General features: G+C 35.5%; 8 protein-coding genes across 9 annotated transcripts; 2 read left to right on the top strand and 6 right to left on the bottom strand.

Annotated features, from left to right (window-relative positions):
- Nucleotides 1-772: 772 nt before the first annotated feature.
- LOC108760040 (sorting nexin-14) lies at nucleotides 773-4,672 on the bottom strand. The gene is made up of 9 exons (XM_018505819.1): nucleotides 4,424-4,672; nucleotides 4,065-4,353; nucleotides 3,594-3,977; nucleotides 3,145-3,460; nucleotides 2,905-3,060; nucleotides 2,701-2,825; nucleotides 2,491-2,549; nucleotides 1,329-2,173; nucleotides 773-1,241 (listed from the first exon to the last, which is right to left on the bottom strand). Exons 1-9 carry the CDS (start codon nucleotides 4,504-4,506, stop codon nucleotides 835-837), a joined length of 2,664 nt encoding a protein of 887 aa, XP_018361321.1. The 5' UTR covers nucleotides 4,507-4,672; the 3' UTR covers nucleotides 773-834.
- A 24-nt stretch (nucleotides 4,673-4,696) lies between these two features.
- LOC108760026 (guanine nucleotide-binding protein subunit beta-like protein 1) lies at nucleotides 4,697-6,559 on the top strand. Of its 2 annotated transcripts, XM_018505800.1 has the most exons (5): nucleotides 4,697-4,773; nucleotides 4,965-5,161; nucleotides 5,533-5,711; nucleotides 5,791-6,124; nucleotides 6,210-6,559. In XM_018505800.1, the coding sequence occupies exons 2-5, from the start codon at nucleotides 5,018-5,020 to the stop codon at nucleotides 6,516-6,518; spliced, it is 966 nt and encodes a 321-aa protein (XP_018361302.1). In that variant the 5' UTR covers nucleotides 4,697-4,773; nucleotides 4,965-5,017; the 3' UTR covers nucleotides 6,519-6,559. The 2 variants fall into 2 exon arrangements, with proteins under 2 accessions (XP_018361302.1, XP_018361301.1); XM_018505799.1 differs by lacking the exon at nucleotides 4,697-4,773 and having other exon boundaries at nucleotides 4,788-5,161.
- Nucleotides 6,560-6,747: 188 nt separating this feature from the next.
- TyrRS-m (Tyrosine--tRNA ligase, mitochondrial) lies at nucleotides 6,748-8,489 on the bottom strand. The gene is made up of 3 exons (XM_018505804.1): nucleotides 8,175-8,489; nucleotides 7,162-8,060; nucleotides 6,748-7,100 (listed from the first exon to the last, which is right to left on the bottom strand). Exons 1-3 carry the CDS (start codon nucleotides 8,312-8,314, stop codon nucleotides 6,751-6,753), a joined length of 1,389 nt encoding a protein of 462 aa, XP_018361306.1. The 5' UTR covers nucleotides 8,315-8,489; the 3' UTR covers nucleotides 6,748-6,750.
- A 391-nt stretch (nucleotides 8,490-8,880) lies between these two features.
- tum (Rac GTPase activating protein tumbleweed) lies at nucleotides 8,881-12,027 on the bottom strand. The gene is made up of 10 exons (XM_018505811.1): nucleotides 11,744-12,027; nucleotides 11,279-11,481; nucleotides 11,051-11,202; nucleotides 10,539-10,962; nucleotides 10,280-10,449; nucleotides 10,044-10,170; nucleotides 9,731-9,963; nucleotides 9,369-9,654; nucleotides 9,125-9,297; nucleotides 8,881-9,050 (listed from the first exon to the last, which is right to left on the bottom strand). The coding sequence occupies exons 1-10, from the start codon at nucleotides 11,823-11,825 to the stop codon at nucleotides 8,987-8,989; spliced, it is 1,914 nt and encodes a 637-aa protein (XP_018361313.1). The 5' UTR covers nucleotides 11,826-12,027; the 3' UTR covers nucleotides 8,881-8,986.
- A 1,039-nt stretch (nucleotides 12,028-13,066) lies between these two features.
- LOC108760037 (coiled-coil domain-containing protein 115) lies at nucleotides 13,067-14,107 on the bottom strand. The gene is made up of 2 exons (XM_018505814.1): nucleotides 13,898-14,107; nucleotides 13,067-13,633 (listed from the first exon to the last, which is right to left on the bottom strand). Exon 2 carries the CDS (start codon nucleotides 13,570-13,572, stop codon nucleotides 13,069-13,071), a length of 504 nt encoding a protein of 167 aa, XP_018361316.1. The 5' UTR covers nucleotides 13,573-13,633; nucleotides 13,898-14,107; the 3' UTR covers nucleotides 13,067-13,068.
- Nucleotides 14,108-14,431: 324 nt separating this feature from the next.
- Nucleotides 14,432-16,451, top strand: LOC108760035 (uncharacterized). The gene is made up of 5 exons (XM_018505812.1): nucleotides 14,432-14,698; nucleotides 14,874-14,924; nucleotides 14,995-15,123; nucleotides 15,197-15,410; nucleotides 15,487-16,451. Exons 1-5 carry the CDS (start codon nucleotides 14,589-14,591, stop codon nucleotides 16,315-16,317), a joined length of 1,335 nt encoding a protein of 444 aa, XP_018361314.1. The 5' UTR covers nucleotides 14,432-14,588; the 3' UTR covers nucleotides 16,318-16,451.
- A 702-nt stretch (nucleotides 16,452-17,153) lies between these two features.
- LOC108760036 (vesicle transport protein SFT2C) lies at nucleotides 17,154-18,592 on the bottom strand. The gene is made up of 3 exons (XM_018505813.1): nucleotides 18,372-18,592; nucleotides 17,571-17,722; nucleotides 17,154-17,474 (listed from the first exon to the last, which is right to left on the bottom strand). The coding sequence occupies exons 1-3, from the start codon at nucleotides 18,561-18,563 to the stop codon at nucleotides 17,207-17,209; spliced, it is 612 nt and encodes a 203-aa protein (XP_018361315.1). The 5' UTR covers nucleotides 18,564-18,592; the 3' UTR covers nucleotides 17,154-17,206.
- A 5,206-nt stretch (nucleotides 18,593-23,798) lies between these two features.
- LOC108760030 (titin) lies at nucleotides 23,799-27,377 on the bottom strand. The gene is made up of 2 exons (XM_018505805.1): nucleotides 25,430-27,377; nucleotides 23,799-25,151 (listed from the first exon to the last, which is right to left on the bottom strand). Exons 1-2 carry the CDS (start codon nucleotides 27,297-27,299, stop codon nucleotides 25,078-25,080), a joined length of 1,944 nt encoding a protein of 647 aa, XP_018361307.1. The 5' UTR covers nucleotides 27,300-27,377; the 3' UTR covers nucleotides 23,799-25,077.
- Between the last annotated feature and the right edge of the window lie 6 nt (nucleotides 27,378-27,383).

The following is a 27,383-nucleotide window of genomic DNA, read 5'->3' as shown; positions in this document are numbered from 1 at the left end:
AGAGGTCATTGAAAGTGTTGCCATAAATTCAAATCTTAGCGAGTAAAAATTCCACGTGATATAAAGAACATTATTTTTCTGATACAAAGCAATTATTACGTTTTTACATACATTAGAGTATTTATTAAAAACTATCATGTAATGATGTGGTTCGCTCTCGATAATATTATATATATTATCAATATTATTAACTTTTGGAAAACTTTTTTATCTGCATACAATGTTTGAATTACTTCGAGATTATCAATTTTTCTACAAACTATAAGAATTTACAAAACAATTTTAATAGATAAAAGTAAATTACATAAATATTTGTACCATGTATATTATACCCATTAAATATATATAATATAAATATATATAAGCATAAAATTCATAAATTAAAGATATTTACTAGCTTTTTGTATTACTACTGTTCAATAAAAATTGTCAAAGAAAATCATCGTATTTATATTTTTAACAGGCGATCAAATTTACAGAAGAGAATGATCTTATCGTCTATCAATCTGTCAGAATACAATGCTTTTTACCGATTAGGTGTCACCTGATGGAGAACGCGGTCTATTCAAATATATGATTCTCTCATTACAATGAATTTTACTTAGTATGCATACTTTACGCTCATTATTTTTTTATCGCGTGCAAAAATATTTTATTATCGCTTTTGTTTTTATATATGTAATACTTTTTGATAGAACTCAATAAGAATTTTTATTTACAAAGTTATTATGTTATATGTACAAAAAGAAACGTATGTACGATGATTGCTTTATAGAGAATTAACATTATATACACAATATTTATTTTCATGGTCGTCAAAAAACGATCCTGACATTATGCAGTCACTTCTGGGAAAAGATTCACTAGGAGGTGATCTAGTAAAAGATACGCTAGATGTTTATTGAATGGTGCGTTTTGTAAAGGATCTAAGAGAGAATTCATCAGATTGTTCCAAGGCTTGGGGAATATCATTAACCACCATAAGGAATGCAGTCCCTCTTTCGCCGTTTCGTAGTAATTTCGACATTTTCCTTGCGAGGGAAAGTCTCTCATATAATTCTTGCCCACTATTTTCGCATGTAGAAGCTTAACAACGATGGAAGCGCGGCCACCACTTAGAAGCTTAACTAGAGTGTTATAGAACACTGCGTTCACATAAGGGTCTATTTTTTTACGGAATAAAAAGGCCAACATCCAGAAGAGTCGTGAAATAATCGAAGGTAAACTTAGTAGACCATCGACTGTAATATAATAACATTATTTTTAACAATCGTCATAGACAAACATGAACGCATATAATATAAAAGATAAGATAACTTTGAACTTACGAGCTTCTATAATGCATAAACTTGCACCTTTCACGTGATCACGCTGTGGTAGACTGCACGGAAAATTTTGGAAAGTAACTGGTAGATTCAGATTATTGCCGAAAACATCATCTAGCAGCTTTCTTCCTTTATTCTCCATTTCACCGAGATGCTCGCTCGATGGCTCGACACCCATATCCATGTGTTCGTACTTCGTGTTTGTAGACGCTAAGAAAGTACTCATGAATTTATCGAGGTGCTGTCCCTTCTCCTTCCGCAATTTATAAGCCACGTTCTGATAAAGGATGCCAATGTCGGGCGTGCTGTAGTTCGCGAAGTACGGTTTCAAATTCGGCGTCGTAAGAAAAGTATAAAGGAGCTCGCTACTTCTTAACATCGGTTTGGACAGCAACTTCTGTAGAAACTCCTCGTAACGTTGACGATTAGGGGTTGCGAGGGGCAAGTGCGGGTTTTTGCGCGACGGTAATGGTGAGTCATTCAACTCCTTGTCACCGTGAAACTCAATAAGCCGTGTCCGCAACGTGTAGAAATCTTGATCTTGCCGCAAAACTGTCCACGATTTAGCCTCCGCAACGCTATGAATGGCAATCATGTATACTGGTTGCGTGCCACCACCGTCTACGTGAGGAACAGCAACTCGCCACGTTGTTAAGTCGCGATTACTCTTATCGCCGAAGCCTTTGATTTCGTTATACGCTCGAGCTGTGCAATCTACTTCTTCAACTGGATAGACGTCCTGTAGTTGAAACGGAGTACCATCGATTGCAGTCGTACGTAAAATGCCATCGACCTTGCCCACTTGATTATTGAATCGCATAGGAGGAGTAGATGTACCTCCTCTCGCACTATAATCAAATATATGTGTTCATACAATTATCATAATTATGAAAATTTTATTGAAAACTAGCGTATGTAAATTATGTCTAAATTTATAAAATATAGCGTCTATTTTATTTATATTCATTGAAAAATACTCTTAAGAAATTGCCATTTGCTCTATTTCATACATATAAATTATAATATAGCAGTAAGTATGGTTGTACAACTTATACATGCAATAAAAAAATAAGTGATCATAAAAATAGCAAAATTAAAGTGTTAAAAAATAACATTTCTAAAGAATTTAAAAACACATGGATGTGTGTACATTTTAGGAGCTTACTTAGCTGCTGTAGTAGGTTTTGTTTGTTCAGACAAATGACCGCACAAGAGTTTATATAACTAAAACATACAGTATATAAGTAGTTATTATTAGAATATAAAATTTCATTATTAAAGATTTAATATATTAAGGATTAATATTTAATGTATTCAAAATTTTAAATATAGAATGTAATAGGGGAAGAAAAAATAAAGATAAAATGTCATTTACTTGATAACTATGATGGAATGATGGCAAACAAGTACTTTCTAGGAGTGCGTGTGCTTCTTGATGAGCTTGATAAAAGGGCCGTGATGTTCGTAGTTCTTGAATTTTTTCTGGCCCACCTTCTAATACTGGAAATAAACATGTATACGTATGTAGATATATATTTTTTTGAAACTGAAATTATTTATTTATAAATTTATAAATTACTTTGTCGTATGCCTTTTGATATATGTAATGGTAAATATAAATATTCTGAACCATCAGGATCAAGATATACCGTGTGCATATTCCGAACATCTATATATAAATTTTTTTCAGCAGTAGTCGACATTTCTGGATTTAACATACGCTTGCTGAGATCATCTAAAAGTAAATAAAATAAATTATAATTATATATATTATAAAAAAATTTTATATTAAATTATATCAAAAATTTAATATATATACCAATATCTAAACAAAATTGAAGAAGATTCATGGGTCCTGATTCTTTGATGTGTTGCATAAACATATATAACAGTTCAGGATCATTTAAAATTTCATTTAAAGATGGTTTGAAGCAACTGTGTGTAATATGTGAATGCATTGCTGGAAGTGTCAACCAGGATTGAAGTATTGGTACAGTAATAGTCTCTGCAGCGTTAGATAAAGTAGTCTCACGGTGAGTGGATAATGTCACTAGCATATTTATATTTTCTGGATCTGCCAGTGCATCAATTGCTGGCAATAGCACCCAATTTGCCAAAATTTCTCGAAGTATTACCTAAAAGTACATATAAATTAAAAGAAGCATATGAATTATTACATAATTGCTTGTGTCTACATAATTAATCTCTCAATTCATAAATATATATGCTACATAATAAAAGCTAGATTAAATTTTGAAAGAACATTACTTTGTTATTTGTTGAGACATGTATGGCAGGTAATAAATGTGGTAACAATGCGGTAACTAGACCCCGTAAATAATTCAACTCAGCTTCTCTTGAATAAGCAGCTGGATGAATTTTAGAGCTCAAACAACTCCCGATGTAATCTTGGGGCATTTCAACTTCAGATATGGGCATTTTAAGTAATGCCTTCCAATCTTGAGCATGTTGTATGGCCAAAGGAATCAGGCCATCAAAGGCGAGGGTTGCTGTGTCTGCACGTAATAATCGAATGGTAATATTCTTTGCTGCTGTTGTTATAGCTAAACGTAGTTGTTGTATGAAAGCTTCATTAGCTGAAATATCCGAGTACCAAGTACAGACATACATTTGGAGTAATTCTTCTAGAAGCTACAAGACAACAGATTTATATACCTTGTGTCAACAAATACAGAATAGTGACAGTAAATTATGCATAAATGTATAATTATTAATTACTTGCTCCAATGCATGATCAAAGTCTTTTGGTACTTTGACTTTGGTCGAATGCGGCAACAATTTATGCCTTTTGCAAGTATTCTTGCTACAGACGCTGCATGAATCCTTAATTTCATATCTTGTAATAAACTTGTCACTTATAATATTGAATCTCGTCAGCAAACCGTGAACGCGTTGTTCATTTATAATATTGTACCTCGTCAGTAAACTGTCAACACATTGTACTAACTGAACAGCATAAAAACTGGCAATCACGTAAATACTAACCACGATGAACACCCACAGAATGCTGTGAAAAAATTAATAGAATAATTTCACGTATGTGATTCATATATATTATTGACAAACATGTTATTTACCTATTAAACACAATCACAATAAATGCGACAAGTAAAATAATAATCGCCGATGTTGCAGCACTAAAAAAATACAGATCCTGCATTTCGTCGCTGTTGAATAGTGATGTTACAGAAAGCAATTTTGTGTTTAGTAAAACATTCTTGTCGTTTTCACAAAGTCATTTTTTTAATCAAAGAAGATGCTTTTTCTATTTTGTTGACTCACAAATTGTCTTTTTTATCACTTTGACAGTTTCAAGTGGCGACTCTACACCAGTCTACACCTCTACACTCTCTACAGCTACATACACTACATACAGCTGTTTACATTGTTTACAGCGCCCTGACAAGTATTCTGAAATTCAAATACAGTAAGTAATTAGTGGATTGCAGCGGAAGAAAACAAAGAATAACGCGGAGAAAGAGTCGATTTTATTTTATATTTTCGTGTGATGATTCAAGAGCGGATTGAAAAACTTTTTGTCATCAGACAATGATGAGATAACCTATATAGATATATTGCGTATAGATGCATTATCTTGATTTGTCTAATATATTGTAGACTCTCTTGGATTTTGTACGTGATATTTTAATAAAAAATACAAGATTACAACGATGTCGAGACCTCCAGATCCAAAATTTCTATTGCGTGGCGACATGGATGAAAATGTGCACAGTTTATTGTTTTCGATTAACTCTAATGTCGAGCACCTCTATGCTGGTGATGGAAAAGGCACAGTACACATTTGGGATTTAAAGGTAAATACTTGTTTTTTTAAAATTGTAATATTTTAAATAATTAGATTTAATCCTTCGGAGCTGTCAATTCAAGTTTGTTTATGTTACATCTGCAAATTTAGATTAAAATAAATTTAGTATTCATTCTTTTTTTATAGGAATTATTTTGGTTCTTCGAAATTAATTAGTGTCTTTTAATCGACATACATTAAAGGGATCTGACACACCTAGTATCAGTATAACTATGTTATAGATTTTGGTATCAGCTCAGAGGGTTATTTAATAAAAATTCATACAACATGACAGGGAAATATTCTATTCTTAACATAAACATGCAGAAAAGAACATTGAAATTTGTTAAAAAGAATTAAATTCTTTTTATTATATTGTAGACAAACAGGATAAAATATCAATTATCAGATGGATGTAGTCCATGTTTTAATTTACATATAACTAATAAGACTGACTTAATAGTGCAACGAAGACATGGAATAATTGATGTGTACAAAATGAATGAATCAAATTGGATAATAGACAAAAGCATCAATTATGAATATTGCAGTTTTTGCAGGTACGTTAACAAATAAATCTGTTATAAGTATATTAATAAATAAGTCTGTTAAAATTAACATGAATATTTTGTATCACAGATCTCAATTATTACCTGAGAACGATGCAGTGCTGATTCCACTTGACTGTTCTATAGTAGGGACATTATCATTAAAAACATTCAAAGTAGAGTCGATATTAGATCCATCCAAACTGCCCTATAGTAATAAATTAGGTACTGTAATGGCGATGAAATCATTGATGGATGTGAATGGTTTCGTTCTAGTTGCTTACGAGGGTGGGCAACTATTGTTATGGGATATGAGAAAGAATGATGTTCTTAGTTCTCTTACTGTGGAACAATATCCAATGACTTTCGATTTTGACGCTTCTTTGATGCAAGGCATCCTTGGCAGTGCGTCAGAGAAATTGGAGGTACACTACAAAAATTGATTTTCATAACTCTGTCTAAAAAGATATACGATTCTGGTGTTGGTAAATTATATTTATAAATTTTTAGATTTTCGAGATGTTGCCGAATCATACTTTATCCCACAAATGTACGAGACCCTTGGAGCATGTTAATGGTATATCCGTTCTTTCTATAAGACCAGATAAAAAAATTGTCACTGCTGGATGTTGGGACGGTCGTATGATGTTGTTCTCTTGGAAGAAATTACGGCCACTTGCAATATTAAAAGAACACAGAGCAAGTGTATATGACATTGTTTATTCACAATGTAAAGTCGAGGCTTACGATACTAAATGTTTAATGGCAGCGACTGGCAAAGACGGTTATATATCTATGTGGGATATATATAATAATTAGGAAAATCACAAAATGTAAATACATTTTGTATGTATGAACAAAGCGAGAAATATAAACATATTTATATTGTATATACATCTATAGTTTATTGTAAATTATCTAATAAAAGTTTTCCATAACAATATTTATGTGTATTAAAAGAGGAAACTGTTGCGTTTATAATCATTACATGAATTTTTAGAGTATTAAAATATTGTTTATTATACATCTGTACATATGTTTTTATATGATCTTATTGCCATCGAACTATATGATACGTCTTTTTACCAACTCTCAACAATGATACATTATTGCTTAGTATATGAATGCCAGGTACAATTACCTCATTTAAATTAGTAATTTTTTGATAATTTACATAAAATCCACCTGCTGTTATGATTCGTTCAGCATCATGATCACTTTTAAAGCATTTTACCTTTTTTACTAGTTCATATACAGTAATTCCTGGCTCAGATAAGACATCTACTATAGTTGCGCCTTCAAACACATCTATTAGTTCCGATGCATTTAATCTTATAAATGATTCAATTGATTTATCATACAATGCTGCAGATGCACGCTTTGCAGCCAATAGTCCATCCTCTGTAAAAAATTATAATACGTAATAAATAATAACAATGACATAATTTTTTATAAAAATTACCTCCATGTACTAAAAGTGTAACTTGCTCCGCTAATAATTTCTGTGCTCTTCTCTGTTCTGGATCTTTCATATGATTCTTGACAATTTCAGTAATTGTATTCAACGGTATAAATGTGAACAGTTTTAAGAATTTTTCAACGTCAGAATCTTTAGCTCTGATGAAATATTGATACAGTTGGAAGCTTGAGGATTTTGTTGGAGACAACCACACCGCATTCAAAAGAGACTTCCCAAATTTCTTTCCACCTTCAGCTGTTATGAGCGGCAACGTTATACCGTAAACTTCTTTTCGCATACTTTTCGTGATCAGATCGTATCCAGACATAATATTACCCATCTGATCACTACCACCAATTTGGAAGTGACACTTGTAATTTTTCATCAATTGAAGCCAATCATATGCTTGGAATACTTGATACGTGAATTCACCGAAACTCATCCCTGTCTCAGAATTTAATCTTGCCTGGACAGAAGACCTACCCAGCATTGTGCCCATCCGAAAATACTTTCCAATACTGTTGATAAATTCAATGACATTTGCATTTGTATACCAATCCAAATTGTTTACTATAATTAGAGGCTTCAGTGCCGTTTCCTTGTTTTTCCAAAAGTAGTATCTATGATTATTAAATATGGTCTCTATGTTCTTCGTAATAGATTTGATGTTCTCTTCAATTACATATCTTTCTATTTCAATACGTTCAGATTTTCTATGACTAGGATCACCTATTAAACCAGTAGCTCCACCAACTAGAGCTATAACTTGATGTCCTGCTCTTTGCCAATGTAAAAGATTCATCAGGATGAGTAGATTGCCGATATGTAAACTATCTGCTGTTGGATCAAAGCCAGCATAAACACATTGGGATGATTTGTTCAGTAAATTTACTATTTCATTTCTATTAAAAAAATGTATAAGATATGTAAATTGATATTAATATTAAGAGACGTGTAACGCATTATAAAAATTTTTATAACATTAAGTAACACAAAAAATAATTCAGTATACTTACGTACTAGTATCGGGAAATATATCCTCGTACATGCCCCTTTCGTGAAGCTTCAATACATTTCTGCTGCAGTAAAATCTGCATTTATCAAAATTAACGTTTCTGACGGTGGAGCTTAACCTTAATAAAGAACGCACGCTCATTTTGCTATATATTTGTAATTTTAAAAATAATGAATTATCTTTGAACTTCAGAGAAATCAAATTTCGTTATAAAATCTCTACATACAAATATGTGAATGTAAATTCATACAATCAGTAATATTCGCAATTTAAGTTTACACCATCGATTCCAACCTCAAATAATGCGGCTTCTGCCGTTCTGTAGCTGCTCACTAACATTATAGCACAGTGAACGTATACATACATAGATGTTAGTTCTGAATAAGTTGAACAACAATATTAACTACTTATTTGAACTATTAATTAGATTTTGTGTTGATTTTAATATTTTATTTAAATATTAGTAATAAAATAAATATCAGTAATAAAATAAAAACTTGAGATAATTATTACACATGTTAGAAAAGTTTTATGAGATATTGAGATTGGACATATACATATTAAATTCACATATTAAAAAAAATAAATTAATAAGTACTCCTTATTAAAAGAGGGAAAGTATTGTAATTTAATAAATTAAATTAGATTGTTGATTTACTTTATATATATAAGAGATAAATATAAATCAGGATGTTTATTGCATTTATTTTAGTATATTTACAAAAGAATACATATAAGCATGTTAAATATTAGGCCAAACAATTCTGTGTATAAATTGTTATAATGTAACAAATGTATAAACTTGCTTATATATTAGTATCCTATTCTAGATGGCGGTGTAGCAAAGTATTTCTTATTTCTCCTCATAAAAGTGCGGCTGTAAATACAAGTGAAATATAAAATAAGGAAAATATATAGGTAAGACGCAATTATTATATGTGCAATATTCACCTAGAAGCGACAGGAGTGAAGAAACCGCGGGAGATACTACGCTTAAGAAGTGATTCTGTGGATGGCGTATGTTTCAATTCTCCCGGTTTTGGAGTAGAAGTATAATTCGAGTTTGTAGGGTTCACGTAAGTTGCCCAATAATCGGATGGAATTTGAAGTAAACTCTCTACTATCTAGAACGTGAAATATATTACGTTACTTTTCCCGTATCAGTCATAATGGCGCATTTAGAAATTTTTCCTACCGCAACTTGATGCTGAATATCACTGATAGATGGTTCCTTGGAAATGTAACCGACTAAAGTTGGTCCAAAGACCTTGGCGAGATTACTAATAGGCATCTTGCATTCAGCACTACTCGATACTCTCTGTAAATGTAATATCAAAAAGGCTAAAGTATCTCGATTCGGTTGTGGCAGTTCTGATATTGCTTGATAAAGAGCAGCGTCAGCATCCTGTTTATCCGTCTTTTGTGTCGCACGTATAAAGTCTCCCAACAAACCGACAGTGATCAGCGGTTCACGTAAATTTCTATAAAATATGAATTCAAATATATATGCATATATTGCATCCCCTTTATGTATAGAATATATTTCGGGTGACGTACCTAAGAAAATCTTTTAAGGTAGAACAGATGGTCGTAATATCGATGTTAGAAAGATTTGGGGCACCTTTGCCTTTCAAAAACTTCTCCAGGAGACATTTGACATCTACCTTTGATCCGTTCACTCTGTATAATCCTTGCTCGTTCATTCCGCGTAATTCAACTTCGTTAATGCAGTGAACTACTATGGAAGGTACCATGGGTGGTGTTATAGGTGTGTAATCAGCTATAGTGCCCTATACATAAAAATGGCATTTAGTGAAGATATATTGACGCTAAAATGTTTTGACGTAGAAATTATAATAACGATACTCACAGGTATACCACGTAACGTAGGTGTATTTCCTGTTGGAACACATGGTAGTGGTACTAAACTTTTACACTCGGTATGAGCTGTAGCTCTACAATCTCTACATTTCTGCAGCGTATTTCCAAATCGAATTCTATTAATAAATAAAAAGACATTAAGATTTTTTTTCTTATCCATAGTAAATCTTATGAAATTAATTACAAGCTTTTTAATATGTTCATGTAGTAGTTGAATAACATTACTTTTTCCCACAATGTGTACAGATTTCCGGTCTAAGTATAGTTTTTGCTACAAAATGATGACTTCTAGACATTTTTAAATTCATGGTATAGCCACCAATATTTGGGCTTGGTTTGTAAACATCCTCCGAGTCTGAAGTTGACGTAAGGATATCAGCTTTTGGTGCTGATGGCTAAAAATAAAAAAAAATCGTTCCTTGTATTAATTATGGACATACATTTTAAATGTAAAGTAATTAAATTATATGATTTAGTAACGTACCGCTGTATCAATTGGCATTTTGTTTGGCATTTTGTTTACATCTAAATGCGATAATTTTGATTTGTTGTGTTCTGTACTACTCTTACGTCGTTTGCGTGAATTATGCAGAAGAACCTGGGGATCGGCGTTTTCATCACCGGGTATAGCCTCGATCGTGGATGATGCAGTAATTGTACCATCCTTTGGCATAACTACAGTAGTAGTCGCTACTATTTTATCAGAAGAATTCAATTCTGTAGCTTTGTGCAATGTATTGCGATGAGGTTTCTTGGAATATTCGCCACTAGGGCGATGCTCTTTCCATTCTCGCCTTTTCTGACTTTGTAAAATAGCACTGGTCTCAAAGTCATCATCTGATCTTGATAAACAATTAAGGTCACTCAATAATGAGCCAGTGGAATTCAATTCTGCTATTGGATTAAGCCTAAAATAATATGAATATAATATAACATTGTCATACAATCCAATGTAATTATCAGTCTTTAAGTATAAATTAAGATGCTTATATTTACTTGTCAATCGGTACGTCTTGAATATGTGTGTTACTTTGACGTTGATTCATTGAAGTGTTATTAAGAAATTGTAATTTCTCTCTAGTTTCATGATTTAGATTTTTCCCTCTATCATTAAACAGTAAATCTCTGGCTGTATCAATTTGTTCTTTCTGGAAAAGATGTAAATATGAATAGTTGATTTAAAAAAGTTAAACTATTCTTAAAAATAAAAGAAATATCAGTTACTAAATAATCTCTATGATCTTCGATGTCACGACGTTTACGATTCTCTTCTTCCAAGTTCCTTCTTGCATGACGCAATTTTCTCTCAAGACCTGCAATTTCAGCATGAGCCTTATCCAAAGCTGAATGAAGTCGTTGGCATTCTTGTACTGATGCCAGCCATTTTTGTCTCATCTCCTCTTGATTTAAAGCGAATCGCAGGAATTCTGTACAGAGCAATATTGAAAAACAACATATTTATATCTATAATGTATCTATAATAGATTTACTTTTATAGCTGAATTATGTACACTGTTTTTAAAGTGAAATAGATATACAGGTTTAAAATTCAACTAAAACGAGAAGGAAAGTTTTAGTGCAGTTCACAGTGTAGCAAACAAATTTTATAATTTTAGAAAAATCGACTAAGGTTATCGGAAGAAAATAAACAGTTGCAATAATATCGATCATATATGATCATTAACGAACCTTCTTCGCAGGCCCCATTTATCAAGACGTTTGTACATCTCACCAACTCGTCATAAGTTGCTAAAAGTGACAACGACATCATTCTAATACTTTTTTATTGCTTCTTCTGTGAACTATCACTCTGCTGACATGTTACCGGCCTGTAACACTCAGCAATCCGTAGTGATCAATAGTAATTAGCTCTCCCTGATAGTACACACAAACAGTTCAATAGGTTCAATGAAACGTTCGAGCGGTTGGAGCCATACAGATAACATGGTACGCGTCGCCCGTCGGAGCTTGGAGTTTTGAAAATCGCCCCTTTTCTAACCGTTAAGTTGATAGAGACGACCTCTACCGGAGAAAACGCGAATTATTTCCACCATGATGCTGCCAACCCTTAAGATCTTAATTTTTTTAATCGATCAAATAATTATAATTTTTTTGTTCTGATTGTAGATTATATTGATTATAATTTGATCATTTAGATAAATCTGATTTTAGCAAATTTTATCTTGATTGAATTCTAATTTCTAATTAATTGATATATATATTTTAATAAATTATACATTTTTTACTTGATTTATAAATAAATTCAGATTTTTTTATATCTGATTAAGAGATTTAAATGTACGCGCTTATAATTGTATTAATATAATGAAATTCGGTATATTTTTATTATTCTTCTGATAAATATCTAAACATTTTTTAATAATTATGTGATTCTTAGAACGTGAATATGATAGCGTTGTGTGTACATGAGGAAAGAAAATAAAAAATATGTACAATTATATATAAAATTCGATATATATTAAATCTAGTCAATTTTACATATATTTATATACATTAGAATAGATATTTTACAACTGGTGTGTGCAATTTTAATATCTAACATATACATATATCTAAAAAATTAACAATACAATATATTATAGGACCATATATGTGCGTGTGATAACACAAACTATAGAAATCAAAGCTTTTAAATGGTCTAGCTAAATCTTAATGCTCTGATCTAGCATTAAGATTTAGCTAGATCGTTTAGTCCGGATCTACAATAGGTGTTTTAAGCCTTAAGCCGTAAGAAATTGACCAACTACAGTCAAATGTGAGGAGAATAATTGATTGTGATTCGTCCATTTCTTATGGCTTAAAGCTTAAAAATCTATTGTAGATCCGGGGTTAAAGGCTTTGATTTAAAAAATTAAGCATTTTCATTATTATCATGAATCCAATTTGGCATTCATTACTTCTATAGATATTAAACTTTAATTAGATATATAATAGAAAAACAGAGGGAATAAACAAAGGTTTTTAGAAATTATAAAAATTTCTCTTTTTATCGCTCAAGTTTTAATACCATTTGGAGAGCATAAACTATCTTTTTCAATACATAATGTTTTAAGCTTGGAGAGTACAGAAATAAGCTCTGCCTGTGTATTTGCTATCTTTGCAGCAAGATAGATGGATTCCTGAAAACGCTTCTGACTGTTTTTCAAGTTTTGTGGAACCAATACACCAAACCATTTTATAGGATCTTTTGGTCCATCTGCGTCATCGCTTAATTTTTTAAAACTGATGTCAAAACATGGTTCAGTATCATTATCTTCATTTATTGTTTTAGTTTCCAAATCAAACAAGGATGTTACTGTATCTTTGTTATTTGGAACTTGTAACATACTGATATTTTCTTTTCCACGAATATATTTTGCTTTTGCCAACTCAATGTGGCCATCCTTCAGCAATGTTTCCATTTGAATATTTCCATGAACTTTTTCTTCTATCAATTCTAATTTACGTAACATCAATTCATCAATCTCTTCTGATAAAACATCTACGTTTTTACTCATATTGTAATCTGTAATTATCGCCACAAAAATTTATAACAGTATATGCATGACAAAATTTTATCTGAAAGCAAAATATTGAAGATTATATATAACATGAAACATTATTGATATACAAACATTCATTTATTATTAAAGAAATAAATATAAAAGATATACATAATTTAAAGAAGTACAGCTATTATTAAAAAATACCTAATTTTATCAATATTGGAGGTAAGATAACTAAACTAATTCCCAAAAATACATATTTTACATATTATCTATCTTATATCAAACAACTTACATGTAGGTACATTAATTACTATTTAAAAATTATCGTCTTAACCTATCTTGAAAGTAACGTTCCAAATATCTTGTTTCGTAAACGAATTGAATTTGTTTCTCCAATCTTTTGTATTCCTTGAAAGAGGTTCAACCAAACTCTCACATTACATTTATTACAAATCAAGTGATATTAAGATTATTCTCGACTATTTTCTGCTATTTTCGAGGTATCACTGCACTTGCAGAAACACTTTTATAATAGCAAATGAAATCGTTCCCTCTCACTTCTCTCTCTCGATCTACACCATAGCGTAGCTGGAGATTGCAGATAATTTTATTTATTGTTTTAAGTAAATCGGTTTTAAAGGTCAATTACAAAATCTGGTTCTTTAACAGCTTTTTTTACTTTCGTAGAAAATAAGTAAAAAAAGTATCAAACAAAATTTCTTTTACGAGACAAAATTATAGTAGAGTCTGTATGTTATGTATCTGCACCGACTGCACCACGAATGAGGTGCAAAGTGAATGTGCTTCAGACAAGTATTGCAAAAATTTCAGCAAAATTCGATAAAACTAATTGACTTTTAAACTTTTTAAAAGAAGGTATATAAGATAAAAAAGATTAGGAAGTAAAAATATATTAGAATTTGAATAATGAAGCATTTATAACCTCAAGAGAAGACTAAAGGCGATCAACCGGTGGAAATAAACCCTGTATTTTTTTGAGGAATGTTAACAAGTATCACATAAACATGACTACACCTGTATTAACAAAAAAGCAGCAGAGGCACAGCTTATCAGCTAAAACAGGGCCTATCAGGGGTTTGCGGAATATTTTGGCACAACCTACTAAGAATTTCTGGTATTTTAGATACATGATGTTAATTTTGGAGCATTTTCCATTTGTTTTAATAATTTAATGTAACAGTATTAAACATTTTATTAAAGACGAATATTTGTTTATAAACATTATTGAAGCTAACATTTTACTAAAGATGATTGCAGTTTGTACTTATTTTTGCGAAATGTTTTCTTAGGCCAATTATCAATGTAGATCAATATCCGGAGTTGATGACAAACTTAAATACGTAAGTATGTGATTTAAAACATAAATAATCTTAAAAAATCATTTATAATCATTGTGGAAATGTTTTATAGGATATTACCATCAATAAAGAAATCTAATTGTAAAATCCCTAAGGATATGCTTAAAAACCTAACAAAAAAAGATCGTGCATTAGCTAGGAAAAAAATGTTAGAAGAGACACCTCCAAAACCAGATATATTGTAAGTATCCTTTGCATTATATAGTTGTAAATAGTTTAAAATTTAGCTATTTTATCTGATTTATAAATTTTAGGAAATTCATGGTTATGGGTAATAATGAAGTTACTCGAGCCTTAGAAAAGAATAATGTATGTAGCATCTTATTAGATGCTAATACTGACCCTCTTATACTAATAAAACATATTATTTCTATGGCAGTAAACAAAAAAATACCTATTCTAATGCTGCCCATGTTGAGAACAGTCACAAAAGAAAAGGGATTTCCCTCAAGAGTTCTTGCTTTAAAGGTAACATATTAATATTTTATCATTTTAAACATATTTTTGTAGATATTTTTTTTTAGAGATTTATTATTTCTTACAGCAAGAGGTAATGCAATGTCCAAATAATGTTTGCTATCCAATATACAAATCGATAGCAGAGGCTTTTAAAGACTTTGAATTACCAGAATGCTTGCTTCAATGTTATAAACCAGATGAAGTACCTGATAAAAGTGCAATGTGTAAAGCAGAGAGGATCACAGAAAAGGATTCTGATACAAAGCCAAATATTTCTAAGCCAAAAAAATCTGTTGCAGTATTTGCAGATGTATATAAATACAGATCTTCACGAGACGAAAGAGTTTTCGTACCACCAACAATCAACAAAATTTCTCAAGTCTCTCAAACACTATCAGATAACTTTATTCCTTCAGACAGTGATTTTGATACTGTCAATGATAAAAATTGTACAATTATATCGAAGAATGAGAAATATGTTAATATCGGCAAGGAAGAAAAATATTTATTAACATCCGGAAATACAGAAGAGAATCAGTCTTTTAATGAATTGAAATTAATAAAAAATAAAGTAGATTCAACGAAACAAACAAACATATTAAGTTCTCAAATCTCTAAAAAATCAGATGATTTTATTCCTTTAAGCAGTGATCTTGATTTTGTCATCGAGAAAAATTGTGCAAGTACATCGAAGAATGAGAGATATGTAAATATCGGCAAGGAAAAGAAACGTACACTAAAATCTAAAAATACAGATGAGAATAATCTAAAATATAAGGTAGATTCAACGAAACAAACAAAAAATATATTAAAAAGACTCAGAAATGAACCTGATTATTTATCATTAAAAATAAAATGTACACAAGGAAGTAAGAAACGAAAAAAAGCAACTAAATTTGCTAAGAAAAAAGGATAGCAGCACTTGACAATTTAGTATTAGAATAATTGTTCAGCAAGAACAAAAGATCCGAGTACAATTCTTAGTATTATTCTGCATGCGATACAGGAATTTTGAATGGAAAAATATTCTACTGTGATGAATACAAGAATCAAAAATATAAATTAAATCCTAAGATATAACGTAATATTGGAAATAAAGAATTTGCATCGCCTTGAAAATCCAAATAACAATTACAATTCGTTTTCCAATCGTCTAAGGTGATCAAGTGTAATCATTTTTGTCTTATTTGATGTTAGAAAATTGTCAATAAACATTGTATTTGATACTCAACTAGTTAATAAATAAATTTCAACATTTGAAATTGAAATGTGTTTTAGCTTCAAACATTGGAATTTAGTTGTTAACTCTCTAATTGAGTGTCAAAAATAAATTCTGTATAAAAAGAAAAATAGAACAAAAAATTTGTATAGTAATAAAAATATATTTTAAAGTATCACATTATATACAAGAATTAACCCTACCTTTTTCATTATCAATTTATTTATACTAATAAATAGAATTGTATTTACTAATATAAGTAATACAATACTCAGTTAAAAAATTTTTGCTAATAACAAATTGTAATAAAAATATAGTAACCCCCCATTTTTACGCATATAAATTATACATAATACAATATTAGAGTATTGTATATAAATTGTGTGTTGGATGTATTCAAGTTAGTTTTTCCTGTATTAATTTTAATAACTAGATATTAGATAAATGATAATTCATTTAATATCCATATTTTTTTTAATATAAACTTTATATGATGCTTTAAGAAAAATTTGCAAAAGATGGAGATGTTTTTCTTTTTATTATTATAAAACAGTAAAATATATCCTAAGCATAGTAATATCATCTCTCACACAGGTAAACTTGATTTTACAGACGATCTAAACATTCTGGTAAAGAACATAAGGCCAGTTGTACCTCCTGGTATATGACTTATTAAAAAGGATAATGTGGCTATCAACTGCAAGATAGCACATAATACTGTCAAAGGAGTCGATTGCAAATGCAGAGCAAAGTAAAGTGTGCCTGTTAATGTTGTAAAGTACAATATGGTAAAGTACTTCTTCTCAGCAAAGAATAATGATTTCATATAACTTGATCCCCACAAAAAACAAAAGCTGGAAGAAATCTGTTATTAGAAATATGATATTCTTCTCATATATATATATTCATAGATATATCTTGTATTACTTTTTAAATATTTATATATGTACCTCATTAGAAAGAAGAGACTTCCTAAGGAATAAAGTAGAGCAAATTTTCTTGCTTTAAGTAATAATACGGGAATATAAATCGCTGATAGACAAAAGCATAACAATCCCAGAAGAAAACACACGGCGAAGGATATGAGTCTTTGTGTTCTCGTCTATCAAAGTAAAAAAATGAATCTTTTATATAAAAGTCCAATATTCAAAGTCATTGATATATATTTTATTCAACAAGAATTATAGCATAAAGTTAATTTTCTAATCTACTTAATTTATATTTACCTATTTATACTTTTAAATATATTTATAACAGATTTTTTATTGATAACAATGGATAGTTTTTAACAAATTTACATAAACAAAAGTTGATTGAATTTGATTTCAGTTTCCCTACAGAAATACAAAAATATTTCAAACTACAGAAACGTGAAAAAGATACGATATTACATATATCACAAATAAAGTTAACTTCGACTAAATTCAAATTAATCAGAGATTAATTCAATCAGTAGAATTTATCTGAGCATTGATTTCAACTATATAATTTATCGACCTTAATGTAATTTTTGTCCCACGTTTGTAATAACAAAAAATCGAGTTTTACATTTACAAAATACTACAGATATTTATTTGACAGATTAATCGTTTGATTAAATGAATTTAGAGACGTCTTAAATTTTTAGTGTTTAAGTTTAACATTACTGCTTTGCATTAATATTTTTTGAGTTAATCAGAATTTTTAACATTTTTAGTCAACACCAGTGCAAACATTCGTCAAGTCATTAAGGTTATGAGACAATGCCGTACCATAGCAGGACAACATTCTCTCTGCGATTTTTGGACCCATCCTGCGTTCTCCTCCATCTCGTCGGTACTTTTTCCGAACCATTTGCCAAAGTTCGCTTTCGATATCGCTACCGATGGAATGGCGATTTTATATTGTTTTTCATTTTTGCTACTGAGGAGATATTCGTTCAGCTCCTTATTGAGATCGGCCATTTTGACATGTCGCCGTTGAAATTGTAAACAATGAAAGTTATCGATTGCGAAAAAGAAATCGTTTTTATCGACGATAAATATATGTTTAATCAGCAAACTGTTTTATCGACTACAGCGACTTACTTTATCGATCGTACGCAGTTCATTATTATCCGTCAAGGAGCAGATCGTACAAGATACAAAAATCGATTGGAAACATACAAAAAAAGGCGTTTTTTCTTGGGATACACTGGGTGTAGCATCGCACAGCACCAGTTGAGTGTAAGTGCTACACTCACTAAAGTGGTACACACCATGGTGTATACTACATCGTTATTGCGCTAAAACCCTGTTCCCGCTTGATTTCCATTTTCAAATTTTAAATGTCACACCGGCTGTACACCATCCCTTTGAAACAGTGAAACAGCAAAATCTCACTTTGTGCATAAAATTTGCACTACAACTCCGTAGCCACGGAAACACGGTATACTGTCTGAGTGTCGCACTATAGTAGATAATAGTGTAGCCAAGAGAAAATGCTAAAGATAGCAGACAAATTATACATTTATACGATCTATATTCTACTGGTTTCTATTCTCCATATATTTAGAGTGCGATCCATTTAACGCTTCAAATGCCTTGAAGCTTTTGATTGATCAATAGGAAGAAAGAATTTTACTAATTGATCAGTTAAAATAAATGCTTCGAAGCATTTGTAGCATCAAGTGGCCCTAATCATTCGTAAATTCGATTTTTAGGCATAAATTCGCATTTATATTTCGAACCCGATTGTAAAGAGAGCTTTCCTTTCACTGTTCTGAGCATAAAAGAATATTTTATTTTTACTAGTAATTTTTAATTGCGGCAATCGATTAGATAAATACTCCAAGTTAGAATGTATTATTATCAAGTTTAATTATATCGTATCCCTGTAGTTGTTCACACAATCAACAATTTAATAAAAAAGTTTAAATTTATTAAATTCGTTTTTTCTAAATATAATGCAAATTATGCAAATATATGGTATGTATATTTTGAGTATTATTCAAGTTTAGAGAAAATTATAGAGATATATATGATTACTTATAAAGAGCAGATCGATTAATACGTGAATTGGATGCGAGACGTAAACGACCATTCCGTGGTTCGCGTGAATAAAATACCACGATGGGTTTTCAAACTTACATTTATTTAAACAAATCAACATTGACCTCATATTTACGGATTGTATACTGTATTTGTTGCACAGAGGATGCACCTTTCTATACGCGAGATCTACGCATCTCGCGACGCGTCGTATCGTTTGACAAATCATTACGGTCGATGACAAGGGGGAGGGAAGGAGAGGGGAGAAGGGCCAGGGGAATTGGACTGAGTATTGATAGAATAATTATAACGAGATTAGAAGAGCTAGAACCGGACTAGAAACAAGTTTCACGTTATCACAATGTAATATCGCGTTAGAGAGCATTACTTATAATAATCGTAATAAATATAATAATAATAATAATAATAATGTCATTCGTGTGAAGAGGAATGATACTAATAGGCGCAAACGTAACAATATAGTTCGGGAACTCAGACAACATATCGATCACACCCGAAATACAGTACACACGCTACGAATACCGTTAATAATTCCCAGGTTCCGCTTATCCGTCATATATAGTTTTTTTTTTCTTGTGTCTTTTACCGCTAAATACGTACTGCTCACGGCCGCTTGATCTCTCGATTATACGATACATAGGATGAGACTGCTAATTATTCAACATGAAGATCTCTAAACTTATTCTTACATGCGCCGCGAAACGAATTCACCCTGGGAGGGATTGAGATGCCTGTCAATTGTCAATTGCATACTTAATCGCGAAACTCCGTATATGTAAGCTCAAGGAAAATACAAACGAGCGTAAAGTACCGTGTGGTGAACCATTTGTTCGTTTCAATTTAATTCGCGAGTTTCGACAACGAGTTCTCGTCTCGCCGAATCCATTCGTATAATTCTGTCGTAACGGACCTTCGAAGGATCGAGAAATTCCTTTGAAAAACAGCTTTCAAAGCGAAAAAAAAAAACGATTTGCCAAATCTAATCCTTTATTATCCTCCTTTGCTATACTTACTTGTCGAAGTAGAAAGCAAAAGAAGAGGCATTTGCGAAATCTTTCCTCTCGTTCGCCACATTTTCTTTATGTATACACGGATTTACGCAACTAAGCGTACGTATTCGAGTATGCATGCACTTGTATACATTGTCATTTTCTCTCTCTTTCTCTCATTTCCTCTCACTCCTCTCTCTCTCTCTCTCTCTCTCTCTCTCTCTCTCTCTCACTCTCTCACACTCTTCATACGTATAAGTATGTACGTCTTCTCGTGGACATAAATTCGTGTGTATTTTCATTAACTATATACTTTGGCTTGTCCTCACACCTCACTGCACCTCCGCCTTCTTTAACGCTAATGGCAGCACGGATACAAGTTTGTTTTTATACTGTAATAGCGTCCTCTCAGTGCACACACGTGCCTTATTCATTCTGCTTTATTATTCGAACGAACGCGAGTCCGTGTCGTACATATTACATACACATACACACACACACACACATATATATATATAAGTACGAATATATGTATGTATATGTACACACACACACACACACACAAACATATATATACGCATACACGGTCCATCCGCTGACAGCCGTGCGCGCGAATGGCGGTATAGGCGTCCCTTCGGTTGATAGCGAGTACGCGACGTAGTCTCGTTTCTTTTTTTTTATGCTATGTATAATATCGTACAGTACGTAATAACGCCGTAATAAACTGCTATGTGTACGCACTACGAGAGGGGAGAAAACTATATATATATTTATATATATTTATATTTTATATATATATATATTTTTTATATGTATACGTGTGTAATTCGTGGAGAAACGAAACGCTATGTAGCGTATAATGCGTGTACGTATGTACGTGTACAATACAAGCGGCGACCACGCGGCGCGATCGCGCGACGCGACGTTCCCCGGCCTCCTTCGACGACGTTAAGGGTGAAATCGCACGGTGCGGAAAAGGGCCGCGGAATAGAGAATGCGTCATCGAAGCTACCAATTAGCGCTATTTGAAATAACTTCTATGACGCATTTTCTATTCCGCACCGTGTGATTTCACCCGAACATTTGACCTTTCGCGCTCCGCGAATTCGGGGATGCGACGACCGTGAGCGCGACAACGGGTTTCTGTAGATCGTTTTTATTTTTTATTTTTTTACGAATCGTCGTCGACGGAAGCGCGGTCGGAAATGAAACCGCGTCCTGTCCGTCGTGGATCAGGGAATCCCCGCGAGGATTCGCGGAATGACCGGCGCGTTCGTTCGAATGCCTCCCTTTTCCTCCCCTGACGCGATTCCGCGCGTTTTCCCCGTTTTGAGGTGAGTTACTAGAAAATATACGAGTAATCGCCTCGGATTATCATCGTTACAATTTGAAAGGATTTTTGTTCAATTTTCTAAAATGAAAATTTAATATTGGAAATAGTGATTAATTACTTATATTGAGAACTAAAAGCACTGTTCCTCAAAATAAGTCATTTCCAGTATTAAATTGACCAGTATAGACACTAAATTGGATTTCTATAATTATGGAGTAACTGTCGGCAATGATCCTCGCTGTTTTCATCTTATGGACTTACAATAACAAATCCTAAACTTTAAGTCTTAATCCTATGGAGTAACTGTCGGCAATGATCCTCGCTGTTTTCATCTTATGGACTTACAATAACAAATCCTTTAAGTCTTAATCTGTAAGAAACTAACCAATCACAGTCGAATGTGAGAAGAATAATTGATTACGACTGGTCAATATTTCTTACGGTTTAAGACTTGAAGCTTAAGTAAGAGCTTATTATAGAAAGCCCATTAAACATCCCTTCGTTTCAAGGTCTCACCTTTGGAAGGAAACGCACGGAATGCATCCAACCGCTGACGGTTACGCTCGATCTCGTGACGCTCAGAAGGCGAGATGCGAACGGAGTGCAAGAGTAAACGAACGTAACGACCCCTGCTCGCCACGGATACTTTGCTACTCGAATTAACTTCTATCGTATCGCTAAGTCGTAATATCACTAATCGCTCATCGATCGCGTTCCCGAGAACAATTACGGACGATCGACGAGACCAGAAGGGAACGAAAGGGAAGCGTGCATCGAGAGGGTGCATCGAGAGAGAGAGAGAGAGAGAGAGAGAGAGAGAGAAAACGGCATTAAGGTACTTAGACAAAAAGGTACCGCGAAATTACCGGGTGACCGTTCACGCGGCGCCAATTATACACGGAGCTATCCTAAAAAAAATTATGCGCTAAACGACGGCGGCCGTTCGCGCGCGACACGAGATCGGACGTGTTCGCCAATGGAGGAAAATAAGGGGCTGGCGTCTAATCAGCGTCGTCGCTCGAGCGCACTCGGGTGCAACTAACGCGCCCCTAATGTGCGCGGAGGGATGGGGGGGTGGCCTCTCCGTTAACGGTATCTGCTCATGGATGACGGTATCTATAAGTGAGAAATCCCCTATGCTATACACAGTTAATATCAGTCGCGCAGAACACTGAGCCGTATCGTTCACGAGACACACGCGCACGATATAGAAAAGATCACGGGAGGCGCAAGGGAGGGTGCGGGGGAAAGAAACTTGCGCGAAAACCGTCCCGCGTCGAAGGCGGGACGCAACGAAACGTCCTTCATGCGCGAACGCAAAACTGAAGCGAGTAGCGCGCGGCGAGTGGTAACACAAGCGGCAACGAGACACGGCGTTTGTTCAATCGAAAACGAACTATACATATAAGGACGAAGGGAGAAACGATCGAGTTACGCGCAGCCGATCGTCCCCCCACGGACACACCCTGTCGGTTTTCTCCCTACATAGCACACCTTATCCCGAGGAACGTTCCGACAATATACCCTTAAGACTTTGGAACGTCTTCTGAACATCTAGAACGTCCTTTGGACGTTTGCTAGTACGAGTCCTCCTTACTCTCTAAAGTGTTCACAGTAAATCTCACCCCGAAGAGTGAGTCTCGCTCTTAAAGATTGAATTGAGTCGCTCGTTTTCACTCCTTAGAGTGAGATTCCACTTCAAAGAATTTAGAGTTTTTTTTTCCTCTCATCCCTTATCCCGTATTCACGCGACTGTCCACCGACGTTTCGAGTCGTTTCGACCTTAATTAATATTGCACGCACCGGCACCGGGGGAGGGACTACGTATCCGGCGACGTTTTTTCTTTTTTTTTTATTTTACGTTACGACCGCCAGAAACGTCGCCCGAAACAACGAACGAAATCGATCGTCGCGAATCTGGATCCAAGCACGCCCTCGCGCGATTGTAAATTGCGGGGCTGCGCTATCGATCCAACGATCTCGCACGTCGACATATGTGTATAACGTATAAAAAAAAAAAGAAAATTAAAAACAGATATGAACGAGTAACAAAGAGTAGTATCTCGTCGAGCCCCGACAGTTCTCGATCGAGCGAATCCACGCGGGGATCCGCGTTGCCCCTGGAACGAGGCCAATCCTTTGATCACGATGCGCTCGAATCGCATCTCCGTGATTTTTTTTCTTTTTTTTCTTCTCCTCTTCCATTTACCTCTCTACCTCCTCTCCTCCTTACACACTTGTCGCTCAAAAAAAAAGCGAACGTTACAAATATTATATAATTACGTGTACACGTACGGAGTATACGTACATATACAAATGATGCTTAAACGCTATTTATTCGCGGGCGTCCGCGATCGAGGCGGATCCCTCGATCCACGTCGGACGCACCCTGTGTATATCTCTCATCCTCCGTAGCGGAGAAGACTCTCTCCGCGAAATCAACTAGTCACGCTTACACTACAGAGATTCATGTCATTATTTATTCCCTAGTCGATACTTTAATCGTTTTTTTTTTTAGCATTACGTTACTAATTACGGTACAGAACTATCAATCAACGCCCTACGGTGAACCGTCTCGTATACGCCCGCCGGGTGGCAACCGGCTCTTTCGTCTGCTCGCCCTCGCACAGAGTTCGCGGATTTTCCTGCCGGATTGTCCGCCCAGTCGCGCGCAACCCTACATCTCGTCTTGAGCTGAGAGTATTACAGGCGCCGCGCCCCGAGGAGAAGTAACCTCCGTGTTTTCCCTGCGAGCGCAACGCGAAACGCACATGTATATATTACTCTATTTAAATAATAATAGTCAGTCCTTGACCCCTCGCCTCGACTTCCGCCCGTTTCGACTCGCCTCTCGCTGTGGAAACGACCGTCGAATGCCGAAAATGAATTCGAAGTTATTTCGTTTTTCTTCTTTTCTTCTATATTTTATTTTATTTTATTTTTTTTGGTATTTTCCATTGTAGTCTTCGTGTAGGCCAACGAAGTTTTCGGCACCCATACGAATGCGATCGTGTTAGAATCTTCCTTCCCGTCTCGTTCGAACCTCGTTAATCTTCATCTCGACTAGCTGTGCCCTGCCGTCTCGTCTTTTAGGTGGTTTCGAAGATTATCTCTTCATGAGGCCCTTGCGAGGATAACCGAGCCGCTGTCTGTCGCGGGACGCCCTCTCTCTCCGAGTAGCTGTTTGAACCCCAATTTTAACATCATTTTAGTCTGAGACCTCGTACTTTTATTCAGTAACTCTTTATAAAATTGTAGTAATGGATATATTAGAAAATAATAATTCCTGTACACGATCTCCATTTATATATCTTGCTGCATTATTTATTTTTTGAGCTGCTTGTAATAAGCGGGTCGATTATAAATTAAGGAAGCCAATGCCCACGTTCACTGCCGATGACACCTAACGACACCGACGGTTTACGGAAGGGATCGTTATACCGTCGTAACGTACTCACGCAGCTCAGGAGACTCCGCCCTCAACCAAGGATCGTCGTACTTGGACACTTCCTCGCTGCGAGTTCTTCCAGGCGGTTTGGGACGTTCGCGAGGATGCATGCGCGGTCCTTCTTCGCTCAACGATCTCTTCGTTGCATCTATATGCTTCGGCACCTCCAGCAGGGCCTTGGATCTGGTCAGCTGGGGCCTCTGTCGTTTAGTCTCCTCACTAGCAGCACGTATTATTACCGTCGGCGGGGGCGGCCCGGCCTGGGGCAGTCTGTCCTCCAGAGGACTGGTGGTGGGGAGGGGCGCTTTCACCCTGATCGCACCCTTCCGGATGAGCTTGGGCTTGCTGGACCTGCGTGCCGCCGGTGAGTATTCCGGCGAGTAATCCGGCCGCACGATACTCTTCCGCTTAGCGGTGGGCGTGGTAGGCTCCCTTGGTGACCAGATCGGCGTCGATAGGTCATCCGGCGTCGTCGCCTTTTTCGGTGGTGTTTTCTCCGGCGACTCGTCTTTCCAACCGCCTTGGTAGAGTGGGAACGGCGCGACCATATTGAGAATCTTCCACCGGAACTCCTCGTCGTCACTTTTGCTGGGTGTCGCCGGTTCCGGCGGCGGACAGTGAGTAGGCGTGACATTGTGGAAGGGTGACCATTTCTTGTCATCGATTACCTCGACTGGGATTTCGCTTGGTGATTCGTCGTACGGCGTCCACTTGATATCACTGATGTGCTTCTGCTTTTCGCGTTTTCTTATCCCGATCGTCGGTAACGGCGACGAGTCCTCATACGGTGCCCACTTGGTGCTGGTGATGCTGATCTCTGGTGAAATCAGACGTCGCACAATTCTGTTCTCTAGCTTGCTCACTTGTCGTGGATCCGGCTCCGGCGACATGCTCCTGCGTATGCTGTACTTGGGCCGTTCGCGCAGACTCTTGCTCTTCGTCTCGTCTTGGCTTCTGTACCACTTCGGCGCCTTTTTCTCGGCGGGTAGAGAGACGTGCGGCTTCATGGCCCATCTCGCTCGTATCTTCTCTCGCTTCTTACTCTCCACCGGGCTAATAACCTTTTCCTTCTCCTTTTCCTTGTCCTTGTCTTTGTCCCTTTGTGAGAAGCCCCATCTCCTCGAACTTTCGCTTCTCACTTGAGCGGAGCGCTCCAGCTTGGGTCGATCCCTGGGCTTCCCTCTGGCGGCTCTCGGATCCTCGCTGGCTTGCCTCTTCACCTCTGGCTTTTCCCATAACACGGCTGGTTCCTCGGGCGTCAGCGACTTCGAGTAGTACAACTTTTTTTCCTCCTTCTTCGTCATCGGCTTCTCCGGTTCCTTCAGCTCCGGTTTCACTTCCACTGGTGAGGCGGGTGGTGGCGTTTTCACCTTGGGACAGGTACATCTGGGCTTCGGATTCGGCATCACATCCGGCACCTGTAACCATCTGGCCTCCCTCGCGAATCTGGTGTCGTCGCTGCTGTGCTTCCTTAGGTCGTGCATCGGTGTCAGCAGATTTTCTGGCCTGACCGACCACTTGTCCGTCTCTGCACTGTGATGCTTTCTGAGATCGCCGCGGTGTACACCTTCCGGTTTCTTTTGTCCCGGAATCAGACTGTGGCAGCTGCACTTGGTCTTTCTGGCGAGATCCAAGTCTGTGGTCGAGGTATGGAGTTCCCAGCGGAACTCCGTACCCTCGCTGGTGCGCCTTCTCAGATCCCAGATCGCCTCGTCGGGCGACAAGAAGCTGCTGGTACTCCATGTCACTTCGGTGCTGCGTACCCTCAGGAAACTGGCGCGTTCTCTACGGGCGTCGGGCTCGCCACAGCTACAGATCTTTGTCGGCGTTCTTTGCGACTCCAGCGGTGCCGGTTCGATGGCGTCCAAGTCCTCAATCATCCATGAGATCTCCTCGCGACGTCGTCGGCCGCACGACGGGCAGAATAAGTCATCGTCGCGACTAGACCGCGGCTGCGGGCGGGG

This window comes from Trachymyrmex cornetzi, unplaced genomic scaffold (assembly GCF_001594075.2).
Source record: "Trachymyrmex cornetzi isolate Tcor2-1 unplaced genomic scaffold, Tcor1.1 scaffold212, whole genome shotgun sequence".
NCBI classification, from domain to species: Eukaryota; Metazoa; Arthropoda; class Insecta; order Hymenoptera; family Formicidae; genus Trachymyrmex; species Trachymyrmex cornetzi.
The sequence above is the reverse complement of the archived record's forward strand: the minus strand, read 5'-3'. Positions and strand labels throughout refer to the sequence as shown.

Coding starts and splice junctions, on each gene's coding strand:
- LOC108760040 (XM_018505819.1), bottom strand. CDS start 4,506: ATGCAGGATCTGTATTTTTTTAGTGCTGCAACATCGGCGATTATTATT. Junction 4,354..4,423: donor ATTGTGATTGTGTTTAATAG/GTAAATAACATG, acceptor ATTTTTTCACAG/CATTCTGTGGGTGTTCATCG. Junction 3,978..4,064: donor TTGATCATGCATTGGAGCAA/GTAATTAATAAT, acceptor GTTGTCTTGTAG/CTTCTAGAAGAATTACTCCA.
- LOC108760026 (XM_018505800.1), top strand. CDS start 5,018: ATGTCGAGACCTCCAGATCCAAAATTTCTATTGCGTGGCGACATGGAT. Junction 5,712..5,790: donor GAATATTGCAGTTTTTGCAG/GTACGTTAACAA, acceptor TTTGTATCACAG/ATCTCAATTATTACCTGAGA. Junction 6,125..6,209: donor GTGCGTCAGAGAAATTGGAG/GTACACTACAAA, acceptor ATAAATTTTTAG/ATTTTCGAGATGTTGCCGAA.
- TyrRS-m (XM_018505804.1), bottom strand. CDS start 8,314: ATGAGCGTGCGTTCTTTATTAAGGTTAAGCTCCACCGTCAGAAACGTT. Junction 8,061..8,174: donor ATATTTCCCGATACTAGTAC/GTAAGTATACTG, acceptor TTTTTTTAATAG/AAATGAAATAGTAAATTTAC. Junction 7,101..7,161: donor TACACTTTTAGTACATGGAG/GTAATTTTTATA, acceptor AATTTTTTACAG/AGGATGGACTATTGGCTGCA.
- tum (XM_018505811.1), bottom strand. CDS start 11,825: ATGATGTCGTTGTCACTTTTAGCAACTTATGACGAGTTGGTGAGATGT. Junction 11,482..11,743: donor AAATGGGGCCTGCGAAGAAG/GTTCGTTAATGA, acceptor TGCTCTGTACAG/AATTCCTGCGATTCGCTTTA. Junction 9,964..10,043: donor CTACGTTACGTGGTATACCT/GTGAGTATCGTT, acceptor TTTTATGTATAG/GGCACTATAGCTGATTACAC.
- LOC108760037 (XM_018505814.1), bottom strand. CDS start 13,572: ATGAGTAAAAACGTAGATGTTTTATCAGAAGAGATTGATGAATTGATG.
- LOC108760035 (XM_018505812.1), top strand. CDS start 14,589: ATGACTACACCTGTATTAACAAAAAAGCAGCAGAGGCACAGCTTATCA. Junction 15,124..15,196: donor CCTCCAAAACCAGATATATT/GTAAGTATCCTT, acceptor TATAAATTTTAG/GAAATTCATGGTTATGGGTA. Junction 15,411..15,486: donor CAAGAGTTCTTGCTTTAAAG/GTAACATATTAA, acceptor TATTTCTTACAG/CAAGAGGTAATGCAATGTCC.
- LOC108760036 (XM_018505813.1), bottom strand. CDS start 18,563: ATGGCCGATCTCAATAAGGAGCTGAACGAATATCTCCTCAGTAGCAAA. Junction 17,723..18,371: donor GAGAATGTTGTCCTGCTATG/GTACGGCATTGT, acceptor TTACTTTGATAG/ACGAGAACACAAAGACTCAT. Junction 17,475..17,570: donor AGTCTCTTCTTTCTAATGAG/GTACATATATAA, acceptor GATTTCTTCCAG/CTTTTGTTTTTTGTGGGGAT.
- LOC108760030 (XM_018505805.1), bottom strand. CDS start 27,299: ATGATTGAGGACTTGGACGCCATCGAACCGGCACCGCTGGAGTCGCAA. Junction 25,152..25,429: donor GGCGGAGTCTCCTGAGCTGC/GTGAGTACGTTA, acceptor GGGTTCAAACAG/CTACTCGGAGAGAGAGGGCG.